This window comes from Magnolia sinica, chromosome 3, assembly GCF_029962835.1.
Source record: "Magnolia sinica isolate HGM2019 chromosome 3, MsV1, whole genome shotgun sequence".
Classification (NCBI taxonomy): Eukaryota; Viridiplantae; Streptophyta; class Magnoliopsida; order Magnoliales; family Magnoliaceae; genus Magnolia; species Magnolia sinica.
The window spans coordinates 90,836,860-90,863,345 of record NC_080575.1 but is presented as its reverse complement, the minus strand read 5'-3'; the positions used below and the strand labels follow the sequence as shown (position 1 = coordinate 90,863,345).

The 26,486-nt window shown below is 40.8% G+C and overlaps 1 protein-coding gene across 1 annotated transcript in view; it reads left to right on the top strand.

Annotated features, from left to right (window-relative positions):
* Positions 1 to 2,193: 2,193 nt before the first annotated feature.
* The window catches only part of LOC131240216 (V-type proton ATPase subunit H), a 48,496-nt gene continuing 24,203 nt past the window's right edge, over positions 2,194 to 26,486 (top strand). The window contains exons 1-7 of the mRNA XM_058238340.1: positions 2,194 to 2,325; positions 2,481 to 2,571; positions 4,465 to 4,590; positions 8,754 to 8,856; positions 9,060 to 9,132; positions 9,662 to 9,727; positions 9,810 to 9,927. Coding sequence (XP_058094323.1) covers positions 2,542 to 2,571; positions 4,465 to 4,590; positions 8,754 to 8,856; positions 9,060 to 9,132; positions 9,662 to 9,727; positions 9,810 to 9,927 — 516 coding nt within the window. The 5' untranslated portion in view covers positions 2,194 to 2,325; positions 2,481 to 2,541. The remainder of the gene's footprint in view (positions 2,326 to 2,480; positions 2,572 to 4,464; positions 4,591 to 8,753; positions 8,857 to 9,059; positions 9,133 to 9,661; positions 9,728 to 9,809; positions 9,928 to 26,486) is intronic.

Below are 26,486 nucleotides of genomic sequence, written 5' to 3'. Positions count from 1 at the left end.
ATGTGGTAAAAGTATACTTTTGGGTGAGGAGATTAACATCATAGTTAATAAACTTAAACCACACACTTGGGGTTTGAAAAAGGAGAGTTCCACATGCTTGAGGGACGTTGCCTAAAAGAGGGGGAGTGTCATATGACCGGCGACAACCTGGCTGCCGTCGGTCCTCACCTGGATTCCTTGCTTTGGCAGGCGGCATCGTCCAAGTGTGTGGAAGCTCTACTGTGAAGGTTTCACCCATTTCTCCTATTGGGCTTGTGTTCGGGCTTAGTTTTTGGTTTAACTAGGTGAGTTAACTGTGTTGACTATGTTGTTGGATTTAGTAGGCTGATCGGGTGAGTTGACTCGCCGAGCTAGCTTGAGGCTCTAGGGTTTTAAGTTTCTAAGGTTCGGAGTTAGGTTGATTGGGTTGAATAAGCTGGGTTTAGAGTTTATGGCTGGAGTTTATGATTGGGGTTCCCAGAGATTGTTTAGGCTTTTAGGGTTAGAGTTTAAGATTGGGGTTTGGTTGTTCGTCCATCAGTTCAAACTCAATCAATTTATTGGCTTAGGGCGGGGTGTTTACAAGTACAATAGCCAATCTGCTTCTATTGGTTGCGGCTTTGCATTTTAGCAAAGATTCCAAAATTTAGAGAAGCAGATTTGCTGGTATACCACACACCACTTGCCTGGTTGGTGTGGGTACATGTCATGCCAAGACGAGCATTAATGGTCCTCGAGGTCCTAGTTGTATGAATGGCCCAAAAGGAAATCAAAGTTACATGGGCCCACAATGATGTATTTATTATATCCACACTATTCATCCAATTGGTGAGTTCATTTTAGAGCATGATCACAAAATTGAGTCATATCCAAAGCTTGAGTAGACCACACCACAAATAGCAATGGGATAATGATTCTCATCGTCAAAATATTTGTAGTGTTTACCGTGATGTTTTTTTCCCATCCAATCTGTTCACAAGTTCGCACATACTTGGATGAAGAGGAGTAATAAATATCATATTGATCCAAAATGGATGGACAGAGTGGATTTTTCACAAACATCTCAGTGCCCCCACCCAGTACCCTTGCGCAGGAACTTCACGTGTAAGGAAAACCTCACCGTGGAAAATTTCTAATGAAATGTGGGCCCACCATGTGGCTGTATACGCCACAAACCCAAGTCATCAGGTGCGCCCTGCCAGGATAAAGGGACGCAGGCAATTTCAAAACTCACGTGGGGCCAAACCAAGTGAATACATGCGTTTTAGGTTCGATTGCACATTTCTCCCTGCTGTGTTTCCTAACAGAGCTTTGGTTCGGAATTCTTCTTGAGATGTGCGGTGGATATGAGGACGCTCACCAGATTCACGGTGTGTATGTTATATAAAAATCATCGGTGGGCCCAAACAGTTCGAATGAAGAATTTCACATTCCTGCAACAGAGAGAGGCGGTTTGGCTAGTGGTCAGTGTTTTGTGAGCCACATGCATACGTTTTATCCACGTCGTCCATAATTTTAGGAAGATCAGGCATATCTAAATCTCAGGTGGACCACACCATAGGAAAACAATAGTGATTGTGTCCACCATTAAAATCATAGGCTCACTGTAATATTTATTTGACATCCAATCTATTTATTAGGTCATAAATATTTGGAACGTGGGAAAAAATAAATATCAGATTGATCCAAAACTTATGTGTTCCCAAAAAGTTTTTTTTTTAACAGTAAGTGTTCAATCAACACTGTTTTATGTGATGTGGTCCAACTGAGATCTGGATATAATTCACTTATAGGTTCATATCAAAAAATAATCTTTAAAGCGGATGGACGGCATGGATGAAACACATACATTATGGTGGGGCCCACAGAACACCGACCACTAGGCATTTCGTAGTGGCAGGGTCACAGGCCAATCCCCGTCCGCAACGGAGGGAGTATTTTCTACGAACCAACAGCTTACGGTTTAAAAAACCGTACGAAGAAATCAATTGGCCACATCCGCCGGAAAATTCACAAAGATCAACGGCTAGGATCATCCATCACCGCAATTATGGAGCCGGTGCCCGTCCATTTCACAGACTACACAAATTGCAAACGTGGACTGTGGAGATTATGGAGAAAATGAGAGCTGTTATCTGCACCACACATTCTGATATCCACAACCCATTTCTATACTTTTGGTAATAGACTGGCGCCAAAACTAGACTTATCTGATATCAAAGTACAAAAGAGGTCCATTTTTTCATTTAAGCAGGGGTGTGTAAATATCATTTCCTCTATTAAAACCGTCTGCATCCTTTCAAAACTCAGAAAGACACTTCACGAGCAGAGATAAGTAGAAAAAGGGTATTCTTTTGTCCGATTTTTTTTCTTCTCTGAATTCTCTGCAAAAATGTCGAAATTTCTCGAACTGGATGGATTTTTATTCATAAATTACACCAAAATCGGTTTCCACTTCGATTTTTATGCTGTTTCTTGATCAACATCTGCGGGAATTTCAGATCGATTTGGAGCTGATTTCTACAGAGGAGAGAAATATCTTCTCGAGGAGCTTCGATTCCCATGGATCGCGCTGAGCTGACGACGGAACAGGTCAGTGGTCGGATCGTGTTCCTTTCTTTGTTTTTTTCATTGCTTGCTTGAAATGTCGATGGTGATTTCTAGGGTTTGGTGGTTTTCTTTTTGTTTTAAGATATTCTAGGGTTTTTGGGATTTTTTTGTTTTGTTTTCTTTGACTTGATGCCGCTGAACAAGAATCGCATTTGTTTTTATTTTGAATTTTTTTTTTTCTTTCTGAAGTTTGATTTGTCGTCTTTTTCTAAGTTTGATTTCAACTTTACGAATTATTTTGTTATGGTTGGATTAGATCTGATATTTTCACAGCACTTCGTTCCTTTGAGTTACTCTGGAAGAGTATGGTGCATCGTGCTCACATACATATCCACCCTACATGTTGCACGCATTTACATCTAGGGCATGTTTGGAATACACTACCACGGCGCAAATACAGGCAAATCCTGGATTAAGTACATCAAAGGGGTGTTTAGATAAGCGAGGGAAGGCAAACTATTGAAACTGTTGAAAATATGGGCCCCATTGTGCATCGTGCTCACATACATATCCACCATACACGTTGCACGCATTTACATCTAGGGCATGTTTGGAATACATTACCACGGCCCAAATACAGGCAAATCCTGGATTAAGTTCATCAAAGGGGTGTTTGGATAAGCTAGGGAAGGCAAACTATTGAAACTGTTGAAAATATGGGCCCCATTGTGGATGGGCTGTAGGCCCATAGCCCAAAATTCATGGTGATTAGATGGCCCTTATTGTCTGATTGGTCATATTCGAATGGCTGGTTAGAAGGAAAAATGGTCCAGGGTCCAAATTCAATGGGCAGTCTAACAGTCAAAATCATTTGGTTTAGTGTGACTTTCAGGTTATTCAATGTTCACAGCTGGGCCTGCTCTCTTAACCCTTGCTCGTCCAAGCTACTTACGCATTACCTGGATGAGGTCAGGGTTAGCTGTCAGGACTATGAATATGGATATGCCCTGGCCCAAAAATCAGGCCAATGTAGCAACCTTAACCACTGGTTTGAGGAAGTTAGGAGTTGACGAATGATCCGTACTCAATGCGCAAACTTGGTGATTAGGATAGGCTGGCCCACCTGATGTGTATGGATCTCACGCATGTGTTCCACGGTACAAGGATGAGCAGTAGGTAGGCAAGTGGGGCAAGAGCAAGGTTTCAAATACACGTATCAGCTGGCTCTGTAACCAGTAAGTTCAGATAGTAGTCCATGTGTAGTGCAAATTCTGACTACTTTGGTGAGCTAGATTTAGAAAACCGCATGTTTCAGATGGTAGTCTATGTGTCATACGTATCGATGCTAATTCTGGCTGCTTTGGTGAGCTAGATTTAGACAACTGCATGTATCAGATGGTATTGAAAGCATGGGCTAGATAGTAAGATTTCTCTTAATGAACGCTGCTTATGTGAAGCTAGAACCTTACATATTGGTGACTTTCAGCATTTTTTGTCCATTGCATGCATGGCGTTGATTTTATCATGGGCTCAACATTTCTGAATCTGATTAGTTTTCCACTACTGCATCAGTCTTGTTTTCGTTTTCTAGTCCCACTTGCTTTGCTAAGGGTTAAATTAGTTCAACTGTCAATAGCTCCAAAGACTATTGCTATATGGGCTTATCTAGGTGATGCCATTAGCACGAGTAAGCCATGAATGCTTCTCTTCTGATTAACATCTTGTTGTGCTCTTCTATATGGGCTAAGGGTTGTATTATTGAATGGGCGGTTAATGTTCCCATGCTTAAGGACTATGGTTTTCGTTTCCTAGGAGGCTAGTGTGGCTGCCCTCTCAGCAGGCGCTCTATGCTTTTCCTTTCTTTTTGTATTTTCCTTTCTTTTTAATATAAGTTGCAGTTAACCTTCAAAAAAAAATCTTGTTGTGCTCTTCTAGGTTCTCAAGAGGGACATCCCCTGGGAGACTTACATGACAACTAAGCTTATTACAGGAACATGCCTTCAGCTGCTAAGGCGTTATGATAACAGATCTGAAAGCTACCGAGCACAATTGCTTGATGATGTAAGTTTTATTTCATGGTTATTCAAGGACTGGAGTAGCCTGCACGTCACCAATCACCATGTCCATCTTCAAACTATTCATGATCATAGCCAAATAATTAGAATTCAAGATTTGTTTCTTGTGCTTCTCATTTTGTTTTTCCCTAGATGCCATCTTAATTCCTCCTTTCTCTTTCCTTTCCGGTTGCCTTTTAATTGTGTAAAATCACATCACGATATGTTGAATGAGGGATGAAGAAAATATTGGGAGAGAAAATCTGTAGAGGGATTAAGCTCCTCTCTCTCATCTAATATCATCTTATTATGAAGCCCCAAACATAAAGAGAGTGTGCTGAAGGACCACCAAAGGAAAGAGACAAACGCAGACAATAATACCCACTACTCTGCAAAAACAAGTGTGCTCGTTCACACACAAAATCTCCTTCTCTCCCTCTCAAGCTGGAGCATAGATGCCACACATCCCTAGCTTGCACACAAGCGCCTACAGTTGAGATGAAGAGATCGTTGGAGAATATTTGTTAACTGACCATTAGACTGCACATAATACGGTGTACAAAGCAACTGGGAAGGGATATTCTCACATACAAAAGCGACAATAAACTCGAATGTGCTTTGTTCTCTTGTTATAATATAATAGAGCTAGAGTGGATTTGTGGCACCGTTTGTATGATATGTGGCACTTGAGTCAATAATCCAGGAGGTGGAAGGATTGGAGTAAGACTGGAATGCATGATTAGCAGAAATAGTTGATTGCTCGCTCAATGCACTGGCTAAATAAGATACACAAAGATTTGCTAGCTCTTCATGAAGGTTACTGTTAGTTTGATCTCGAGGGTCTGGCACACTGGGAGCTAGCTCCCCCTCAATCTCAACACTATTAGCATCACCTTTTGGTTTGGGATGTGAGGATGAAGAATCCAACAATGCTCATGTACATGTTTACGGGGACCAAAACGCATGCAAAGGACTTTATCCATATAACTGGTTTTAGGAAAGGAGTGTGATTGTCCCGGGGCTCCACCTTAAGATGGTTTTGACCAACGATAAGAGCTAATCTCTCTAGAAGTGTGGAACCCTATATATTGGAAGTACCACATCGATGAGTTGATTCTCCTTTAACATAGTTAAGCACTGATTCCAGCAGGATAAAGATTCCCTACCCCGAACTTGGACATGTTGAAGCTCAAAATCATAATGGAGCCCAACAACAAGAGTTTGAATGTTCAACTTTGTTCCACTTTCTTCACAGGTTCTTCAAGAATGGAAGCAATGGGCTGTGAGCAATCAGAGTTCTTCTCACTTTTGTGGAAGTGGAACAAAATACTCCACGGATTACTCACCCTGTTGCACTTGCACATTGGCGATCTTCCAATGCAACTGATATGCACATGCAAGACCAATTAGGATGAGAATTTCTTGGTACTGTATAACGTATTTCCTTCGCTGTTTTTAGAAATGAGCCATGAATGCTAGGTTGCATTGAATGAAGAAACCATGACATAACTGTCAGATCTTCACTTTCGCAATATGGGATGGGTCACTTGCAGTTACCTCCCGACTTCTAGGTACGTATCCTAGCTTTTTTTTACTGCCAATGAACATCTTGGCTGACTGGGACCACTCTAAATAAATCCTTCCAGCAAGCTTCACCATAGTAATCATTAACCCTGGATGGTGATCTTGTTGACTTGATCCCATTGATGCAAGGTTTTTCTGATCACCAGACATTAAAATGTCCCCCATGATGATGAACCGTGACCGTGAGGGTCTTACGTTCACTACTTGTGCTTGAATCATATTGATAAAAGATAATGCATATACAACTTAGAATAATAAGCTCAATAGATCTTATTCCATGTTGTCCAAATCTACAAAAAGGCCCGAAGATCACCCAAAGTTTGCATGTTACAAATTGATTAACGGATCTCCTCATTTGGTAAGACAGACAATGGCGGTAGGTAAGCCGGCTTGCTAGTGCGCCGGATGTTATGGATGACGATGCTGGTAGGCAGGTTGGCTCATTGGTGTGTTGGCTTGATGCAGGATATGAAATTTAAGTATGAGATGCAAGAATTCAGGCTTAGATCATACCAATTCAGAAACAGTTATACAAATTCCACATCCCACATGACAATCCAAATCATTCAATTAAAAGGAATCTATGCGGGTCCAGGCCGACGCAGGCTAGGACTGGACCAATAAAAAATTATAAACCAAATGATGTCAAGTGGAAATAGAAATCAACCACACATGCATAAAAATCAGTCCCTAATTCAAGGGATTTCTCAATTTCAATTCAAGGAAGGTGTTGAAAACGGCAAACAGATTAGGGAAAATGCAATCTAGGTTTAGGGTTTATGAAGAAAACATGTATGAAGAGGCAGAGAGGAATAAAACCTGAACCAAAGACGATTCCCGCATGTGGACAGCAGGCCTGGGGCGCTCGCATGTGCGCAGGTGCTTGGCCGCACGTGCGAGGGGGCGTCGGTTTCGAGAAAGCCCTCCTTGGCACTGGTCGGCTGGGGGTAGGCTCCAAAACCCCGAAGTGTCGGGTCGATCCGAGCGGCAGCTTGTGTGTAGTACTCCGTCGAAGTTTCTGACCTCCTACAGGGCCGAAATCTGAAAATCTGCTGTAATAAAGAAAACTGATGCAACAAATGACGAATTTGAAGCACGGATGGTGGTAGAAGATGGGAAAAAAGAGATGATGGAAGATGGGGTGAATCGGGATCGATGTCGCTTCGCACCACGGTAGTTAGCCCTTCGAAAAGTGAGGGCTTCGCACCACTTTTGAATTCTCCACAACTCACGAAGAGAGCAGAAAAAAATAAAGCAAAATTTTTTATTAAACTTAAATTAATGAAAAGAACTATAAGAGGTGCCTATTTATAGGAAAAAATCTATACCCCAAAAACTCGCACCATGTGCGCAACCTATTACTTGGCGATGAAGTAAACTAAAATAAAAACCAAACTAAGAAATCTAAAGCGTTCACGATGTTCTAAATAATAACAATAAGCAAAACCTAAAATATGAAATCAATCCGACGAGTGGGCTACGATCATGAGATCCCATGATGGGCTTTTCTTGACTATCGGGCCCACCCTTTTGAACCAAAACTTCGTCTTCTAGCTAGGAGGCCCTCCCTGGACGTCGCCATCGAGTCAGATCGATGGTGGGCCCCTCCTTCTGCGTACGTACGTGTGTAGGGGGTGGTGTGCGTGTGCGTGTGCGTATGATGTCCCCATCTTGGCTGGTGTCACTTGACACCGGTTGGTGCGTTGACTGGTATGCCGGTTGTTGCATGTAGGCAAGCGGCGAGCGGGTGCGTTGGCTCTAGAGAAGGGGAAAAGATGAAAAAAAGAAAAGAAGGGAAAGGGCAGGAGGAGAAAAGGGAGAAGGGAGAAGAAGAGGTATCTAATCTCCTTACTCTGATACCATGTAAAATTAGATGGTGAGATGTGGAAAGAGGGAAAAGAGAAGAAGAAAATATTGAGAGAGAAAAGATGTAGAGAGATCAAGCTTCTCTCTCTCTCTCTCATTTAATATTATTTTATTATGAAGCCATAAAAACAAAAAGATACTGTGTCTTGAAGGACCACCAAAGAAAAAGATACACCAACAATAAAACTGCACCAACAATAAAACCCACTTACACACATGCAAGTATGCTCATAGACACGCATGTGTACACGCACACAATCTCCTACAAACTGCAACCGAAACTGCTGGCCATGTCTATTTGAGCTACAAACATGACAACTGACATTTCAAGGGTACCTGCCAGAGTCTATGTTCAAGTTTCCCCAATTATTTTTTGGTGTCACAGTAGTTGCCTTGTTCACTCTGCCATGTCCTTGTGCTATAAATATGCCAGCTGGTATTTGTATTTTATCCGAGTTCTTCTCATTGTCAATAATGCGACCATGCTTCTTAGTGGTGTTTAATGAATTTTCCTTTCTTGATGAATATTTAGTGAGCATCCTTATTATCAGGTGTTTATTGTCGATCCTTTGTTGCATACCCGTTCTAAGGTTCCATTCATAGCCCTTTATAGGTTCCCAGAGGAACAAAGAAACATCCATTAGGGAATCATCATGAAATATTTTGACGTTTTTATTTTATTTTATTTTATAGTGATGACAATGTCAATGATTTTGACAGGATGGCCCAGCTTACATCCGGGTTTTTGTGAGCATTTTACGGGATATAACGAAAGAAGAAACAGTAGAATATGTTCTTGCTCTCATCGATGAAATGCTCACAGGTAACTGGGTAACAATTTCATTTTTTTTTTTTTTTTGACAGATAACAATATATTTAATTGAAAAAAGAGGTTACAAAAACAGGGGACTGATCAGCTGAGATAGCCAATCAGATGCACCCTAAGAAAGACAGATTACTTCAATTTCACTTTTTAAAGTGTTATCTGTTTAAGTTATTTGATGTATTGTTCATTTCTCTTGGCAGCTAATCCCAAACGAGCAAGACTTTTCCACGACAAATCTCTTGCAAATGAGGATACTTACGAACCTTTCTTAAGTTAAGTTTTTATTCGACATCATTAGATGTAATATAATAGATTATATATCGTTGGATGATTGAATTTATCAAATATCCAACTTGATACTGATAAAAAAATCCAGTTTGGTGTGTGTGACAACCGAGAAAATTGTCATTTTTAATGACAAAAAATTACTTTTTGCCTCTCTCCAACCAGATCTTCTTCATTTTTTAACTAGGCTTTGTCCTCAATTCTCTTCTTTTGGATTGCCAATAAACTATCCTGAAAGCCCATTTTTGAACACAGGCCTTCATAAACAAGATGTCCCTCTTTGGTGTTTTTTTTTTTAAAAATTTTAAAATTTCTTGTGCACGAGGCCATCCTTCTAGAGGTGAAAGAAGGAAATGTATTATGAGTTATAACTGCATAGCTAATAACTTTTCAATTTTACATTTCATCTATTTTTTTCCCTCTAAAAAAACTTCTAATTATTAGAAATGATGCCAATAATGTTTATTTCTTTAAACTGTAATGCTTGAGGTGATTTACACTTCTTGGTGCTTTTCAGATTGCTCTGGAGGGGTAACTGGTTCATACGAGAGAAGAGCTGTAAAATATTGTCACATATAATAAGGTACTCAAAATATCTTATTTGCACAACATTTTTTCAGAACCTCTAGAAGATTAACAACATATCCTACCTACTTTGATTATAGTGCTAGACCAAAAGCTCGGGAAGGCATCATTTCAAATGGAGAAGCCTCGTATTCAAAAAGCAAACTTACTACCATTGATGATGTATTGAAAGGTTTGGTGGAGTGGCTTTGTGCACAGGTCAGCATATCTTAAAATTATATGTTTAATGATAGTTTTAGACAGCTTAGTAGTTGTTTTCTGGGTTTGCCTAGTGATATCAAGGTGGAACTGATGGTTCTAAAAAAGTATAAAAGCGAGAGTGCCTTGGATTTGTCTATAAAGATCACCACCACCACCACGACAATAGCCTTGGATCTTTATATAAAATCATAACCACCACCATCATGGTCTTGACTCAGCTATGTGGGGTTGGCTTCATGAATCTTCTTTTGCCAATTTTTCTAATCTAATTGCCCTATCCTTGGTAAGTGAACAAGTCGCCTTCATATCCCTTCTCACCACTGCAATTAAAATCCTTTTAGGTCTTCCTCTCATCCTCTTTTCAACCCCTTGAAACCACAATTGTCCCCCCTTACCAGATCCTTTTCTGCTCTTCATTGAAAATGGTTGAACCATCTCAATCTGCTTTCTGTCTTTTTATATGTTACTATGCCTAACCCCAAGTATGCTTCGGATAACCTCATTCTTAGCCTTCCCACACATCCATTTCAATATTCTCATCTCTAAAACACTCGACCTTTGCTCATTCTGCCTTTTAATTGCCCAACACTTTTCATCATGCAATGCAACATAAATGGTTGGACAACTGTGCCATACAATTTTCAAAAAAAAAAAAAAAAAACTGTGCCATACAATTTTCCTTAAGTTTCATAGGCCTGAGAAAAATAACTATGTTACAACTTAACCAATTGAATAACTGTGTTATAAGATGAATGAGTTACAACTTTACCTAGTTCTAATTCCATTGGAAACATTGTTAACAATCTTCCCAGTCTTTTGAATAATAGATGTAAGGTAAAGAAAGAAGCATTGAAGAATCTCTTGACCATTGATTTTAACTAAAGACCGCCTCTTCAGATAACTACTACCAAAGTTACATTCCAAATACGCTCTTGATTCTGTTAAGTTTTAAGTAATGTTGGTCGACTCAGCAAGTTTGACTTGTGATTCGCCTGAGTCGACCTGGTTTGTATGCCCCATTGAGTCAAAATTGATGCAGACTCTGTGGGGTTGGAATTAGTACATGAATCGATTGAGTGTTCATATGACTTGATGGCTTGGATGAGTCACAAACCCACGCGAGATACATGCACTCCTTTTCTTCTCCTTTTCCCTTCTACTTTCTTCCCATTTTCATTCTTCCTTCTCCTCCATCCACACTATTGCTGTTGCTGCTGTGGATGCAGCTTTCAGTCCAATGACTGCTTATTTTCAATCCTAAAGAAAAAAAAGACTTTTTATCTCATCTTTCAAAAAATAAAGCAAGACTTATTATCTCTGTGAGAGAATAATGGTTGATACTCAGGCACTAAGAAATTCTACTTATGGCATATTAGTAACTCGGGCACTAAGAAATTCTACATATGGCATATAAGTTACATTAAACTGAGCAAATTGTGGGCTCCAATACAGAATGGTTATTAGAAAGATTTAGAGTCCTAGCTGTATGTTAGTGGATATTAAATGAATGGCTGAATTGAAAAATAGTTGACCGTTCTAGTTCAACAAGCATGTGTTCATTAATCAAAGCTTATGATCATTCATTCAATTTGATTTTGAGATGGTGAACTATCTGTGGTGGGTCCCACAATTTGGATGGTTTAATTTGAATAGTGTATGCAACTCATGCAATTTACGAGTGCCTGCATATCAATCTTCAACCTCTGCCAAAGTATCAAGTCGCTTCCCAAGAGGTAGGCTCCTGTGATAGTTCACCACCACATGTGACACTCATATATGGCTATCTATACCATCCAAATAATGGGGTTTGGATGGTTATAGAGATGAGGATGCTGGGATGGATGTGTGGGAAGGCTAACTATCCAACTGATGGTTAAAAGTAACCCTAAATGTATATTGAATAAGATAAGAGAGGTACGTTCTCTCTCTCTCTCCAAACCCTTTCTCACATTTTTCTCCCTTCTCTCACACATTCCTCTTCGGTTCTTTCATTCTTCAGTTATGACACGGAACCGATATTTAAACCAATATTATCATGGATGACACCCATTAAAAAAATAATGATTTATTTGTTGTGCTGGTAGGACATCATGTTAGCACATATGCACGGCGGGATTGTATACATACACTAAGGGCTCATTTGGTAGCTTGTATTTGGTATACATTGGAATCCAAATCACAATTATCATGGAATTGATGTGAATTGGAATCCTTAGTTGTGCTTGGCAGCTTATAATTGGAATTCATTAGAATCCAAAAACTGCGTTTGATAGCCTGCAGTCGGAATGAATTGGAACCTATAGTATATTCACATGAACCTGAAAGTAAATCTAAAGTTTAATACCTTAAAATGGCATACATATGTGACGTTTGACAGAATGATTTTAATAAGCCCATTGAAATACATACTTTGGCCAAAAATGAGGAAATATCGAGCCTCAGTTGGGCCACAAACGTAAAAGATCCCAAATGATGCAACTTGCCAACATTTTTTAATCGTCTGTTAGCTGGTTAACATCTGGATAGTTTGGATCTTTCTATTGTTATGATTTTAGTGATGTGGTCGATCTTGTTTTGGGGTATCATCAGCGTGCCACATGTACGATGGATTAGTAGCCCAGGGACTCTTCTGCCTTTAGAAAGGAAGCCAACATAGGTATTTCACACCAAACTGAGTGAATTCACAACAAAACAAGGGTGTCGGTCATCCTGAAAGATAAGTCTTCCAAATTCCAATGCTTAATCTCTTCTATTTACGGTCCTACTGTTGATTCTGCTAGATGCGAAGCCTGGGACGAGCTAACCTGTGTTAGACAGTCCTTCCCAGGTCCTCTCTGCATTGCTGGCGACTTCAATGTCATCCGGTTTGCTAATGAGCACTCTCGAAGAAGAAGGGTCTCTCCAGCCATGAACTGTTTCTTCGATTGGATCTAGTCTCAAGACCTCATCGACCTCCCGTTGTCTGGGGCCAGGTATACTTGAACCAATGGCCACAGATCCCCAATTCAATCAAGGCTGGATAGATTCCTTGTTTCCCCGGAATGGGTCGAGGCATTTCCCTCGGTTCACCAAATCGCCCTGCCTAGGATGATCTCCGATCATTGCCCGCTGCTTCTGATGATGGAGGAAGAGAACTAGGGGCCCAAACATTTCAAATTCAACGCTTCTTGGCTCAAAATAGAAGGGTCCAGTCAAAAGATTGTTGATTGGTGGTCGAGCTTCTAGGTGGAAGGCTTCGCTGGTCACAGGCTCTTATGCAAACTCAGAATGCTCAAGCTCAACATCAAAGAATGGCTTCTGGAAGAGCTTCGCAAGAGGGAATCCGCTTCGGAGTCCCTTTTATTGGAACTTCAACGCCTTGACTCAGAGGCTGATGGCACCCAGCTTTCGTTCGATCATCTAAACAGGCGTATTCAAATCATCCAAACTTTATCGGCCAGAGCGCTAGAAGAAGAAGCCTCTTGGAAAATTAAATCGAGAGCTAAATGGATCGCTAATGGTGATAAAAATACTAAGTACTTCCATAACATTGCCAATATGCACTCCCGATCCAAGGCCATATTCAGCATTTCGAAAAATGGAGTCCACATTGATGACAAACATACGATAGTTGACCTTGCTGTTAACCATTTCAAAGCCCTCCTGACCTCCGATACCAGGACCAGACCGCATCTCGACTCCATCCATTTCAACACGCTAGAGGCAGATGAAGTAGAGCTCCTTGAATCGCAATTTTCTGAAGAAGAGGTTAAAGCGGCAGTTGACTCCCTGGGTGGGGACAAATCCTCGGGACCTGACGGGTTCCTAATAATTTTCTATCAATCCTTCTGGGACGTCGTTCGTCAGGACATCCTTCAATTTGTCTAGGAATTTCACAGGAGAGGCGGGCTGTCGAAAGGGTTAGGTGCCTTCTTTATAGCTCTCATCCCCAAGGTGATCGGAGCTACTTCGTTTTCGGACTTCAGGCCCATTAGTTTGATCGGAGGCTCGTATAAGATCCTTGCCAAAGTCCTAACCAACCGTCTGTCAAAAGTCATAGGGAAAGTAATTCCGCCTAATCAGAACGCCTTCATCAGAGGAAGACAGATAACAGACTGTGCTCTTATTGCCAATGAGGTTCTTCATTCATGCCAGAAAGCTAACTTGAAGGCCATTTTTTGCAAGTTGGATATTGCTAAGGCCTACGACGAAGTAGACTGGGGATTCCTCCAATACATGCTATCTCGTATGGGGTTCGGGACCAGGTGGAGAAGATGGATTCAAGCCTTCATCGGTTTGGCCCATTTCTCTATTCTTCTCAATTGTACTCCTAAGGGCTTCTTCAAGAGCTCTAGAGGGTTGCGCCAGGGCGACCCCCTGTCCCCCTTCCTCTTCCTCATAATTGGTGAAGACTTATCTAAGATGATGCTCAAAGGTCAGGAAAATGGAATTCTGAGAGGCATTTCTATGCCAGGGCTGCCTGTCCTCATTACCCACATCCAGTTTGCAGATAACACCCTCATCTTCTCTGAAGCATCGGCGGAATTCATAGCAAACCTCCACACAACTCTTCACTGTTTTGAGGTTGTCTCTGGGCTGCGTATCAATAGGGCCAAGTTGAAGTTGTTCGGGATCAACGTGCCTACTGAACTTCTCCATAACTTTGCAGCTACTCTCAACTACTTTGTTGACTCTTTTCCAACCTCCTTCGTGGGCCTCCCCCTCTCTATTGGTCCTCCTCCCACATGGCTATGGGACAGAGTCATTTGCAAATTTCAGACCTACCTCGCCAGATGGAAATGCCGCTACTTATCTTTGGGAGGTCATCTAACTCTCATCAATGCAGCTCTCTCCAACCTCTATATTTCATGTCTCTGTTCAGATGCCCTGCCCTCATGTTAAAGTCCATTGACACCATCAAAAGAGATTTCCTGTGGTATGGGAAGGATGATCAACACAAGATTCATCTCCTTGAATGGAAGGATGTTTGTAAAATTTTTCGTGAAGGCGGTGCCAATGTCAAAAATCTGAAAACTATGAATCGAGCCCTGCTCGGTAAATGGACTTGGAGGCTTGGTACAAAAGGTGATGCCTTATGGACCTCGATTATTAAAGGCAAGTACGGCTCATCCCCGGGAGGTTGGTGGACCAAAGATTCCGCGAAATACAAGGCTTCTTGCCTTTGGAGAGGTATCCTCCAATCGAAATAGGCTGTTCTTCAGAATATTAGTTTCGAGTTGGGTGACGGGTCCGCTATCCAGTTATGGGAAGATATTTGGATGGGTGACGTCTCGTTGAAAATACGCTTTCCCAACATCTTCCGTCTGGCTCCCGACAAAAATATATTCATATCCGATTGGTACAAAAGGTGATGCTTGGTACAAAAGGTGATGCCTTATGGACCTCAATTATTAAAGGCAAGTACGGCTCATCCCCGGGAGGTTGGTGGACCAAAGATTCCGCGAAATACAAGGCTTCCTACCTTTGGAGAGGTATCCTCCAATTGAAATAGGCTGTTCTTCAGAATATTAGTTTCGAGTTGGGTGATGGGTCCACTATCCGGTTGTGGGAAGATATTTGGATGGGTGACGTCCCGTTGAAAATACGCTTTCCCAACATCTTCTGTCTGGCTCCCGACAAAAATATATTCATATCCGATTGTTATTCAGCCTCGGCGGCCCAAACTGTTTGGGACGTGCGATGTATAAGAAACCTAAGAGACAACAAAGCTTCAGAATACATAGACCTCCTGGAGCACATCTCCATAGCCATGCCGCAACGATCCTCGCCAGACAAACTCGTTTGGAGAATCGACAAATCCAGTGCCTTCTCGGTCAGATCTCTGTACTCCTCCCCTTCATCGTCCCAGCCTCCCCCTTCATCTGGAGATGACCCCGTCTCCCCTAAATTCATCTGTTTTGGGTGGCTGGTTGGACGAAACAGAATTCTTACCATAGACAACCTCAGGAAGAGAGGCATGCAGATTGTTAATATCTGCCTGTGTTGCATGCAAGCAGCGGAATTAGTCAACCACCTTTTGGTGCATTGCCCCTTCATCTCTCAGATCTGGACCGACATCTGCCAGCGATTCAACATCTCTTGGTGTACCCCTGACTCGGCTCACAATCTCCTCTCGTCTTGGCATGGCTTCCAGCTTTGTAAACTCAGAACAATCATTTGGAGAAATGGCAATCTTTGCTACCTAGTGGCCGGTCTGGGTAGAAAGGAATGATAGATGTTTTAACGACACCTCCGCCTCTGCCTCTGATGTTGGTTCTAGGGACAAAAGACTTTTGTTAGAATGGGCAATCAATGTCAAGGGTTTGAAAGATTATGATTTTTCTTTTCTAGGGTGTTAGGGCTGTTTGCTATCTCAGCAGGCTTGCTCTTTCCTTTTTTTTCCTCTTTTTTGTTCTCTGTCTTCCCCTTCTTTTTTTTTTATAAAATTTTTCGTTGCCTTTAAAAAAAAAAATTCACAACAAAACAAAGGGATTTCAAAAAACACAAAAAGCAGCTTTTCATTTACCACTGATTACACGGTGCCAAATGCACCAAAAAGGTTACCATCAATTACCACTGAATACCACAAAATACACGGTGCTAAATGACGTCTAAATCAAAATGAACCGTCTAAACTGCGGGTCCCATTAAATACAGGTCATCACTTTGAAAATAGATTCATTTATTTTGCTAATTGAAAATACAATTATTGAAGTAATCTAATCTAACCAATGATTAATAGACATTTGTCGGTTAGATTTGGGTCATCATGTGTTCTTCATTTCAAATCTCTACTCTATGTCCCCCAATCAAGTAGTTAAAAAAGGTAAATCCATGTAAAAATCTAAATAGGGGCCCACAATTTGGATGGCTAAGTTAATTGTGTGCCACAAGTACCATTCCGTAGTGCTTGTGTATCAACCATTACACATCACAATCGAAGTGTTTCTCAAAAAAGGCCAAGGTGTGTGATCTTTTAATCAAAGGTATTTGTACATGGGTGATTATGATGAGGTCCCTCATTTCTGTGGTATGGATGGCGTCAGACATCGCATCAATGGTAGGATCACTAGACATGGAACAATGGGCTCCAATACTGTAAAACATGGCTTGTTTGAGTAAAATTTTGTAAGTGAACTGAGTCTTCCCAGTCCCGAGTTTGCGAACCTTGGTTTTAAGCTTCTAGACTCTTTAAAGTATTCCTTCAAGCATCCAATTTAGCATTTGTCACTTGTCTAATCTCATTGACTAACACCACGCCATCTGCAAACAACCTATGCTGAAGACCTCGTCACTGAAAGTAGTGGTTGATTCATCTATAAACATAAACTGCTGAAAAGGACTCAATTGTCTCAGTTGGTCACCGGTTTCGAGTCGTCCTAGGACTTGGTGAGTCTACTAGGTGGGTCAGAAAATGATTTATTATTTATTATAAAATATTGAATAGATACAAAAATATACAGAATGATAAAAATAACTTCAAATGAAAAAACATATTATCAAATATAAAAATGAAAATTTGTTACACTATTAAGTCCATCGTAATCTTAAAAAAGTGAAATAATTAGAAAACTAAACACAGAAATAATCAGAAAATAATTGACAAAAAAGGAAATGCAATTGATAAAAAACAGATAAAAATCATTCTATGAAGGAAAAGATTCTTGTAAGAGGCGGATCCTTCATCCTCTTATTTGTCTTCAGACTCATGCTCTCGCTACTGCTTCCTAGCTGTTTGTACGTCCCAATTTGCTGCTGCTTCATTTCATGCTTTGTGCAAACTAACTACCAAAACTTTGTAGTCTAGATTACTCCAGAATTTTCTAAGCACTCTAGCCTATTTTAGAATCTCTGCACTCCATATACAAGCCTCTTATATACAAAATAAGCAAAGAATTGCTATGTCCCTAGATTAGATTCCACTCTCCACGCTCATGACACCATCCCAGTATTTTAAATAGCGGTAGCGTGTTGTGTAGCGTTCAACCCTCCGTAGCGTGTAGCGTAAGCTACGCGATACTTCTATTTTTTAATTTAAAAAAGAAAAAGAAAAATATGATAAATAGTAAGAAAAAAGCATACACACACACATATATAAATGTCACATTCTTCGAATTAAAAATCCCACAGGTAAAAGCATCAAGTACAATACAAATGTCACATTCCTCAGAAATCAAAATCTCAAATTCTCAATTAATAGTCTCTAGATTGTAGTGTCTAAAGTTCATCTACATCTAATAGATCATCATCATCATCGTCATCCTCATTCACTTCGTCACCAGGTCTAAGCATTTCATCGCCAACATCTGCATGTACATCATCCACACCATGAACAATCATTCCTATATCTCCTTCCTCTCTTATAGGAGTAAGAAATCTTCCCATAGGACCACCTACACATTAAAAAAAGAGATTCATTGGTCTTTTACTTTCTTTGTTAAAAATGTTCATGTAACTTAGTTTATAACTAGAAACACTTACTTAAATTAGTTGCCTTCCTTTTGTTTGAGGAAGGCGGGGGGCAAACTCCTTCAGAAATATTGTTGATGGTGCATTGCTATCAGCTAGATCATCAGACTTCGGAATAGTTGCAATGACACTAATATCAAAGGCCATATTTTGATCTTTGAGCCACGATGGATCAGTTGGGAGAACACGGTCTTCTTTCTTAGCAATCCATTCATCATCTGAAGCAATGTGGTCCACCAATATAGGATCCATTGCTGCTCTCCTCTTCATGCTTCTTTCTCACAGTTTCATATTTTACATCACATACACTAGAGAGTTGAGCTTTTGTTGCTCTAGCCGATTTCTCTTCTGTGTGGATTTGATCATATGATGACCTATGTCAGTCAATTATCAAACACTTGCTAATCTACTAAATAAAAATTAGCCAATTTAAAATATCGAATGGTACAACAGTCACCTGCTCAAAACTACTCCAATTTCTCTCACAGCCAGAAGCATTGCATGTGAGGCTTAAAACTTGTATTGCAAACTTCCAAAGCTGTGGAGTTCTATCTCCAAAGCGTTCCCACCAATCAGCTACACAAATTAGTTGTAATTTATAAATTAATGAAATGCTTTCACCAATTATAGAAATATAATTTACATAAAAATGAAAATATCAAAATATAAAATTATAAATTACCCGGGGAACGCTTTGTCATGGTTTCGAGTGCCAGGCAAGAGCCAAAATCCCCTCCTCTTCTCATATTCATCCAACTGAATATAAGCATCAACATGCTCTTCACGGGGGATCATCCTATCCATGCACTCCAACAACCCCTTTTTATCTCAGGGGTGTAGAGAACTTATTTGAGTACCGTATTTGAGGATTCAAATAGTACTCGACTGCATGTAGAAGTCAATGAAGTTGAGGAGTCCCATCTGTCATCTATTTTGTTCCAAATTGGAACATCTCTTTTTTACATTATTGCAATTAAATGCAAACTTCTCCTTCGCCGAGTCCATCAATTCACAAATGAACCCCATTGCTGGCCTCTCTTCCGAATCTACTTCTCTTAAAACGCTTATTAAAGGCATGGTGCTCTTAAGACATAAGGCAACATTCGGCCAAAACTTCTGATCAAACATTAGAATAGCCCGTACCTTTATTCCTTCAGGTTTTTTTTAGCCCAAGAACATGAACACCATTGTTCCGATGCGAACATGGCTATAAGACCATTCTTTTGCTTGTAAATATTTCGGAGGGTAAGGTACAGTGATCCGATGCAAACATGGCTATAAGAATACATTTTCATTTTTCCGATATCCTCCAACATTAGATCTATGCAGTGTATAGCACACAGTCCAATATATCCTTTTCCTCTTATCCATCTTCTTACCATCACTCACATAGATTGAATGGTTATCCGTGATAGCTGGACCACATTTTCTTCCACAATTTCGTCAAGATATTTAAATAGCAAATTTTCATCTTTTATTGAATCTGAAGCATCAATAGACTGGTAAAACATTGTTCCGATCGAAGAATTAATCAAAAAGTTAATGATGCTTCTGTTCTTTCCATCCATCCAACCATCGGACATAATTGAACATCCATAAGTTTTTCATGAATCTTTGTATGCTTTCATTAAACTATCAGTATTAGCAACCTCCTCTTTTAGTATCCATGTTCTCATCTCATGCATGGATGGTGGTTTTAACCCTGGTCCAAACTTTCCAATAGCCTCACACAATGTTGAAAAATATAGGTTATTAACACAGGTTGAACGCCAAAGCATGCTAAAAAAATATCTTCCAATCACCCTGTATACTTCTTTTCTTTCTTCCTTCTTCCACCTTGAATTCAATGTGGATTGACGTTGCTCGCTGCTAACAAATTGATCCATAAGACCCCTTGCTCTTGCCATTGGTTGATTACCAGAAGATCCACTGCCAAGTTGGCTGCCAATGAAAGCATCATTACCCACACTGACACTATCACTTGCAGAACTGGAAATATATGTTGATCCCCCTCTCCCTATATCTCGAAACACTTCATTTCTTTTATTTTTTTCCGTCATGGTATTCCTTTAAAGCCTTTCTACACTCCTCCTTGGCTTCTTCCGTCACTTTTGGGCATAACTTTATCCCATTGTGGGTTCCGGCCAAATGATTCTTTGGGCGAGTCATGCCTTCCGTACACCTTTGACCGTAAAATTTGCAATGCACATAATTTCTATGAGATTGTCCAAGTGGATTATCAGCCACATATTTCCAAGCAAAATCTCTTTTTTTCTTCAAACATTCTTCTCTCTTTAGTTCACTACTTCACAAAAAAAATTAAAAAAAATAACATGTTACAAACAAATCAGTGAATCACAAAGATCAACATTAACTTATGAAAAAACCATCATAAGATAGTGGTGGCCCACATGGACTAGAAAACAATGCATAGTCAGCCATACACACCACAATTGCCCCCACGTGGGCCCACACCATAGAAAACAATTGACAGCTACCTATATGCACACTATAGTGGTTGCCACGTGGACCACACAATAAAAAACAATGCACAAACACTTACACGTACAACATAGTGGTCCCCACGTGGGCCACACCATAGAAAACAATGCACATCCACACATACGCACACCACAAGTGGTCCCCTTGTGGGTCACACCATAGAAAACAATGCAAATCCACCCATGCACACACCTCAGTGGGCCCCACGTGGGCCATACCATAGAAAAGAATACATAGCCACAAAGATTGAAAAAGAAATGAAAAAAAATGATAAAGAACAAAAAAATGCACAGTAATTGGCATTTTAAAAAGGAAAAAATGAAAAAAAAACCTCAAAATAACAAATTATTTTTCATTGTACACCAAGAGAAACTCACTAAGGGAACAAATGTACCTAGTGTTGTCTCAAGAGGAGATTCAATTAATGAAAACTCTGAAATTTGAAGCTCCATAGTCGTACGAAACCGAAATTGGAGAAATTTGATTTCTCCTTTATTTCTTCTCCAATGATCATGACACCGCACCAAATGGACCTCCTTGTAGGCTCCAACAATCAGCCAAAGAAGCCCCTTCGATGGGCTTTTGTTTCGCAAGATTTTAGAGAGGGAGAGGAAGTTGCATTTGACGAGGGCTTTCCAAGGGGTTTCGAAAACCCCATTCGATTTTATTTTATTTATTTATTTTAAAAGTAACTTTAGAAGTTCTTGTGGTGTGAGTTCACTACCATTTTCAGCAAAGAATTTTGTTTTTTAAAAAAGTGCAGTGTAGACCACACTACTGTGCTACACACTACGCATCCGTAGCGTATGCTACAGGGGATTTACGCCATTTGGCACGCTACAACAATGCTACGTAGCATACACTACGGATGCTATTTAATACACTGCACCATCCCTAGATTTTTCGAGTTTTCCATACTGGACTATGCCTGGCACCAGTGCTATGTGTTTAGGTAACACTGTATATTCATATAATTACTTACAACAGTATATTATTCATTATATTCCATTCATGATATTTATAATTATATTCACAGATAATTTAGATCTAGATTATCTGTCGAGATTCTTGCGATGTTCAGTTAAAAACTTTGAATACGTAACAAAATCTACTACAACAAGAAGCTACGAATTGACCATCAACCAAAGAGTTTCTAATTCCCTAATTCTTGAACACCAAATTGAGAGCTCCAAGACTAAAAAAGCTCAGGTTTCAGCAGGTCAAGTCAACATAACAATATTTTCACTAAGAATAGTCCAGTACACCATTGAATGCATCAAAAAGTATATTTAAATGGTAGGTTCTTGTGTTCCTCAAATTTTCTTTGTGCTGATATATTTCTGTAATGTTTGGTTAACAAATTCATGCCTATACTTTCCAACATAGGTCAGATATACTACGTAGCGTATCATTTTTCAATTGGTTGGTATGCCCTGTAGTATATTTCTTTTCAACCCGCTGCTGATACTCCCTCCGACACTGATATTCAAAATCTTATTGTCTTACTTTTCCCAAATCCAGAATGTAGTGAGCATTTTAATGTTTTTTTTTTTTGAAAGATAACGATTATATTAAAAAGGAGAAAACCAAAAAACAAAAGAAGTCTGCTGAGAAGGCAGACTGCAGTTACACTCCTAAAAAGAAAAAATCACAAGCATTTAGACTCTCTACATTGGATGCCCATTCGATCAACAGACGTTTAGCCTTAGTCGCAACCTCCCCAGCAATATTAGAGGAGTTCCTGATGATTCTGTTGTTTCTCTCTCCCCAAACTGACCACCAGACAGCTAAAATAACCATCCTCTAGATTACTGTTTTCGCCTTCCCAAAATGGACCCTGTGCCACGCTTGAATGGACTGCTGAACCTCACACGGGATGCACCAGCACATGTCAAACCGAAGCAAAAAATCAGCCCAAATGGACTGAATGAAAGGGCAGTGAAGAAACAAATGATCGACTGTCTCTTCAACCCGCATACAACATAAGCAAATATTGGGAATGGCCATCCCTTTCCTCAGATTATCCACCGTTAAGATTCTCTTTTTGCCAACCAACCAGCCGAAAGCAAGAATTTTTGGGGGAGCAGCATTTTTCCAAATAAAAGAACAATGAGCAAGAGGCGCTGACTGACTGATGGCGGTGCAAACGATTGTACAGAGAACGACGAAGATTTGTCTAGTTTCCAGAAAATGCCGTCTTCGGAAGAAGGAGAAGGAATTGCCACGTAGATGCATTCCAAAAGGGCCGCATAGTCTGATATCTCCCAATCTTGGTGATTCCTTCTGCATGTCACGTTCCATATGACTTTACCATCTTCGATAACAAAATGGTCAGCCACAAAAGAAGCTTTCGAAGAGGCGATGCGATACATTTGCGGGAATCTTGTTCTAAGCGGCTGGTCCCCGACCCAAACGTCATCCCAAAAACGAATCTTTGTTCCGTTGCCTAGGACGAGGCCGATGTCGGATACAACCACCTTTTGCATCTTCAATATATCTCTGCAGATGGGAGACACCCTTTTGGACGAAGACTCCTTAGACCACCAACCACCAGGAGATCTCCCGTATTTACTCTTGATGATGAAGTTCCAAAGACTCCCCTCCTCAGCCCCAAGCCTCCAAATCCACTTGCCGAGCAATGCCCGATTCATTGCTTTTAACTCTTTAAACCCAGCTCCCCTGTCAGACGTATGTAAACAAACCTCTGCCCATTTTAGAAGAGGAAACTTCTTCTTATCCTCTTTCCCGTGCCAAAGGAAATCCCGTCTCAATTTGTCGATAGAAGCCAACACCGAGGCCGGACATTTGAGGAGAGACATGAAATAAATTGGGAGGTTGGAAAGAGTAGCTTTGATTAAGGTGAGACGGTTGCCTAGAGAAAGATACTGACACTTCCAACGCGCCAGGTAAACCTGAAATCTGAGGATGACTTTCTCCCAAAGGTTTTTCGACGGCCTTCCAACACTATTGGGGAGACCCACAAAGGATGAAGGCAGGGAAGCAGCCGCACATCCCAATACTTGAGCTAGCTCTTTGACCTCCCCCTTTTCCATATTTATCCCAAAAATTTTCGATTTCGCCAAATTCACCTTTACCCCAGAAATGGCCTGAAAACATCGGACTGTGGTTCGAAGATTTTCCACCTTATCTCTCGAGGCTTTAGAAAAGATTAAGGAATCATCTGCATACTGAATATGAGAAATCGGAGTGGAGATACCATTGATGCCGACTCCTCGCAATAAGCCTTCCACTTGCCCTTTGAGAATCATCCTGGACAAAGCCTCTCCAACTATGAGGAATAAGAAAGGGGAGAGGGGGTTGCCCTGCCTCAAACCTCTTGTGCTTCTAAAAAATCCCTTCGGGGAACCGTTAAGAAGAATAGAGAAGTTAGTCGACCCAATACATTCTCCCATCTAGGCTCTCCATCTTTCCCCAAATCCCATGCGATCAAGCAGATACGATAAGAATACCCAATCAACGTGATCATAAGCTTTCTCGATGTCCAGCTTGCACATGATATATTTGGATCTCGATCTGCAACTTGAATCGAGACACTCATTGGCACTAAGGGCCGTGTGAATAATCTATCTTCTTGAAATAAAGGTGCTTTGATTCTCTGAAATTAGCTTGCCTATAACCTTCCTGAGCCGGTTCGCCAACACTTTCGCCAAGATTTTGTAGGGCCCTCCCAACAGGCTGATCAGCCTGAAGTCTTTGGGAGATGTAGCTCCAGGCATTTTCGGAATTAGGGCTATAAAGGTAGCCCCAAGGCCCTTAGAGATCCTACTCCTTTGGTGAAACTCATTTAAGAATTTGATCACATCGGAGTGGATCACCTCCCAAAATGTTGGAAAAAGAAATTGGAAAACCATCCGGGCTTGGGGCCTTTTCAGCTCCAAGGGAGTCAACGGCCTGCTTGATTTCTTTGGTGGGAAAAGGCCCTTCTAACATTTCTGCCTCCCCAGTCAAGATTCTATCGAACTGAATTCCATCTAGCAAAGGCCTACGCCATTCTTCTCCCCTCAGCAGAGAGCTAAAATAGGAAACCATCTCTTCAGTTGTCTCTTCTTTATCTTCTATGGGTTCCCCATTCACCAGAATGCTGCTGATTTTGTTGTTCCTGGCATGCATGCTTGCAATGGTATGGAAGAAATGCGTATTCCTATCGCCTTCTTTGATCCAGGAGAGCCTAGACTCCTGCTTCCACGAAATCTCATTTTCCAGAGCCCTACTAGCAGTAGTCTGGAGCAGCTGAACTCTCCTATTCTGAGTTTCGGAGTTTAGCAGTTGAGCTTCAGCCTGGGCATCAATGGACTTCAGCTCAAATAATAGAGATTTAGTTTCCTGCTCCCTGGTGTGCATTTCACTCTTGAACCACTCCTTAAGGGCTGCCTTCAACAGCTTCAACTTGGAAGAAAGCCGGAATCCCGTGTACCCTTCGACCCGAAAACTTGTCCACCAATCTGCCACTTTCTGATAGAACCCTTCAACTTTAAACAAGGAAGCGTCAAAACGAAATGGCTTGGGGCCCTAATTTCGCTTCTCCACCTCCAAGGCAATTGGGCAATGATCTGACGTTGTCCTTGGAAGGATCGATTGGGAAGTTAGGGGGAAACAATCTAACCATTCAGGGGAGACTAAAAACCTGTCGAGCCTGCACATGGTGGGAGTCGCTTTACTGTTAGACCAAGTAAATCTGGCCCTGAGAAGAAGCAGATCCACTAACTCCTGATCTTCAATCCAGCGAGAGAATGACGCCATAGCTGGAGAAACCGAATGCCCATGGGATTTTTCATTAGCGAATCTGATGATGTTAAAATCCCCAACTATGCAGCAAGCACCTGGAAATTGTTGTTTAGAGCTAGAAATTTCCTCCCAGAAAAGCTTTCTGTCTGCGTCAAGAACAGGCCCGTATACAGAACAGAATAGGCAAGAAAAACCAAAAGAGACCTGCTGCAGAACAACCGAAACTGAAAAACGACCTAACCAACTGTTTAAGAGAACCCAATTTGATGACTTCCAAGCTACCAAAATTCCACCCGCACTCCATGTGGAGTCTAGCATGACCCATTTAACATCTGCTGCTTTCCAAAGAGTGCCCATTAGTCTGTCGTTGAAGCTGTTACTTTTTGTTTCTGGAAGACAATATCTGGATTATATCTGTCATAGGTATCTTTGATGAGTCTTCTTTTCTGTTTGGACCTCACACCCCTCACGTTCCATGAGAGCAGCTTCATTTGGAAATGGAACTTCCTCGAGAACCCTGCGCTGAAACCGTTTTAGGAAATACCTCAGAATTCCTTTGACCAACAAGGTGTCCCGTATCGGTATCGGTTGGTGTAACGGTGTCCTCCAAAACCGATACGGATACGGGGGCGTAACGGCCCGTAACAGCGCAAATTTTTTTTTTTGCCAAAAAAATATGAAAAAATATGGATTAAATCCAGAATATTCTAAGCATTCCAAATATGCATTCATTTATAAATTGGAACATGTTTATGGTGGTGTAACGGTCCACTCTTTGGTGAGAAGTTGTATCAGACTGTCTGATGAATTTATGAACCAGATAACCTGAATTTGACTACAAAATTCATATATTTAATTTT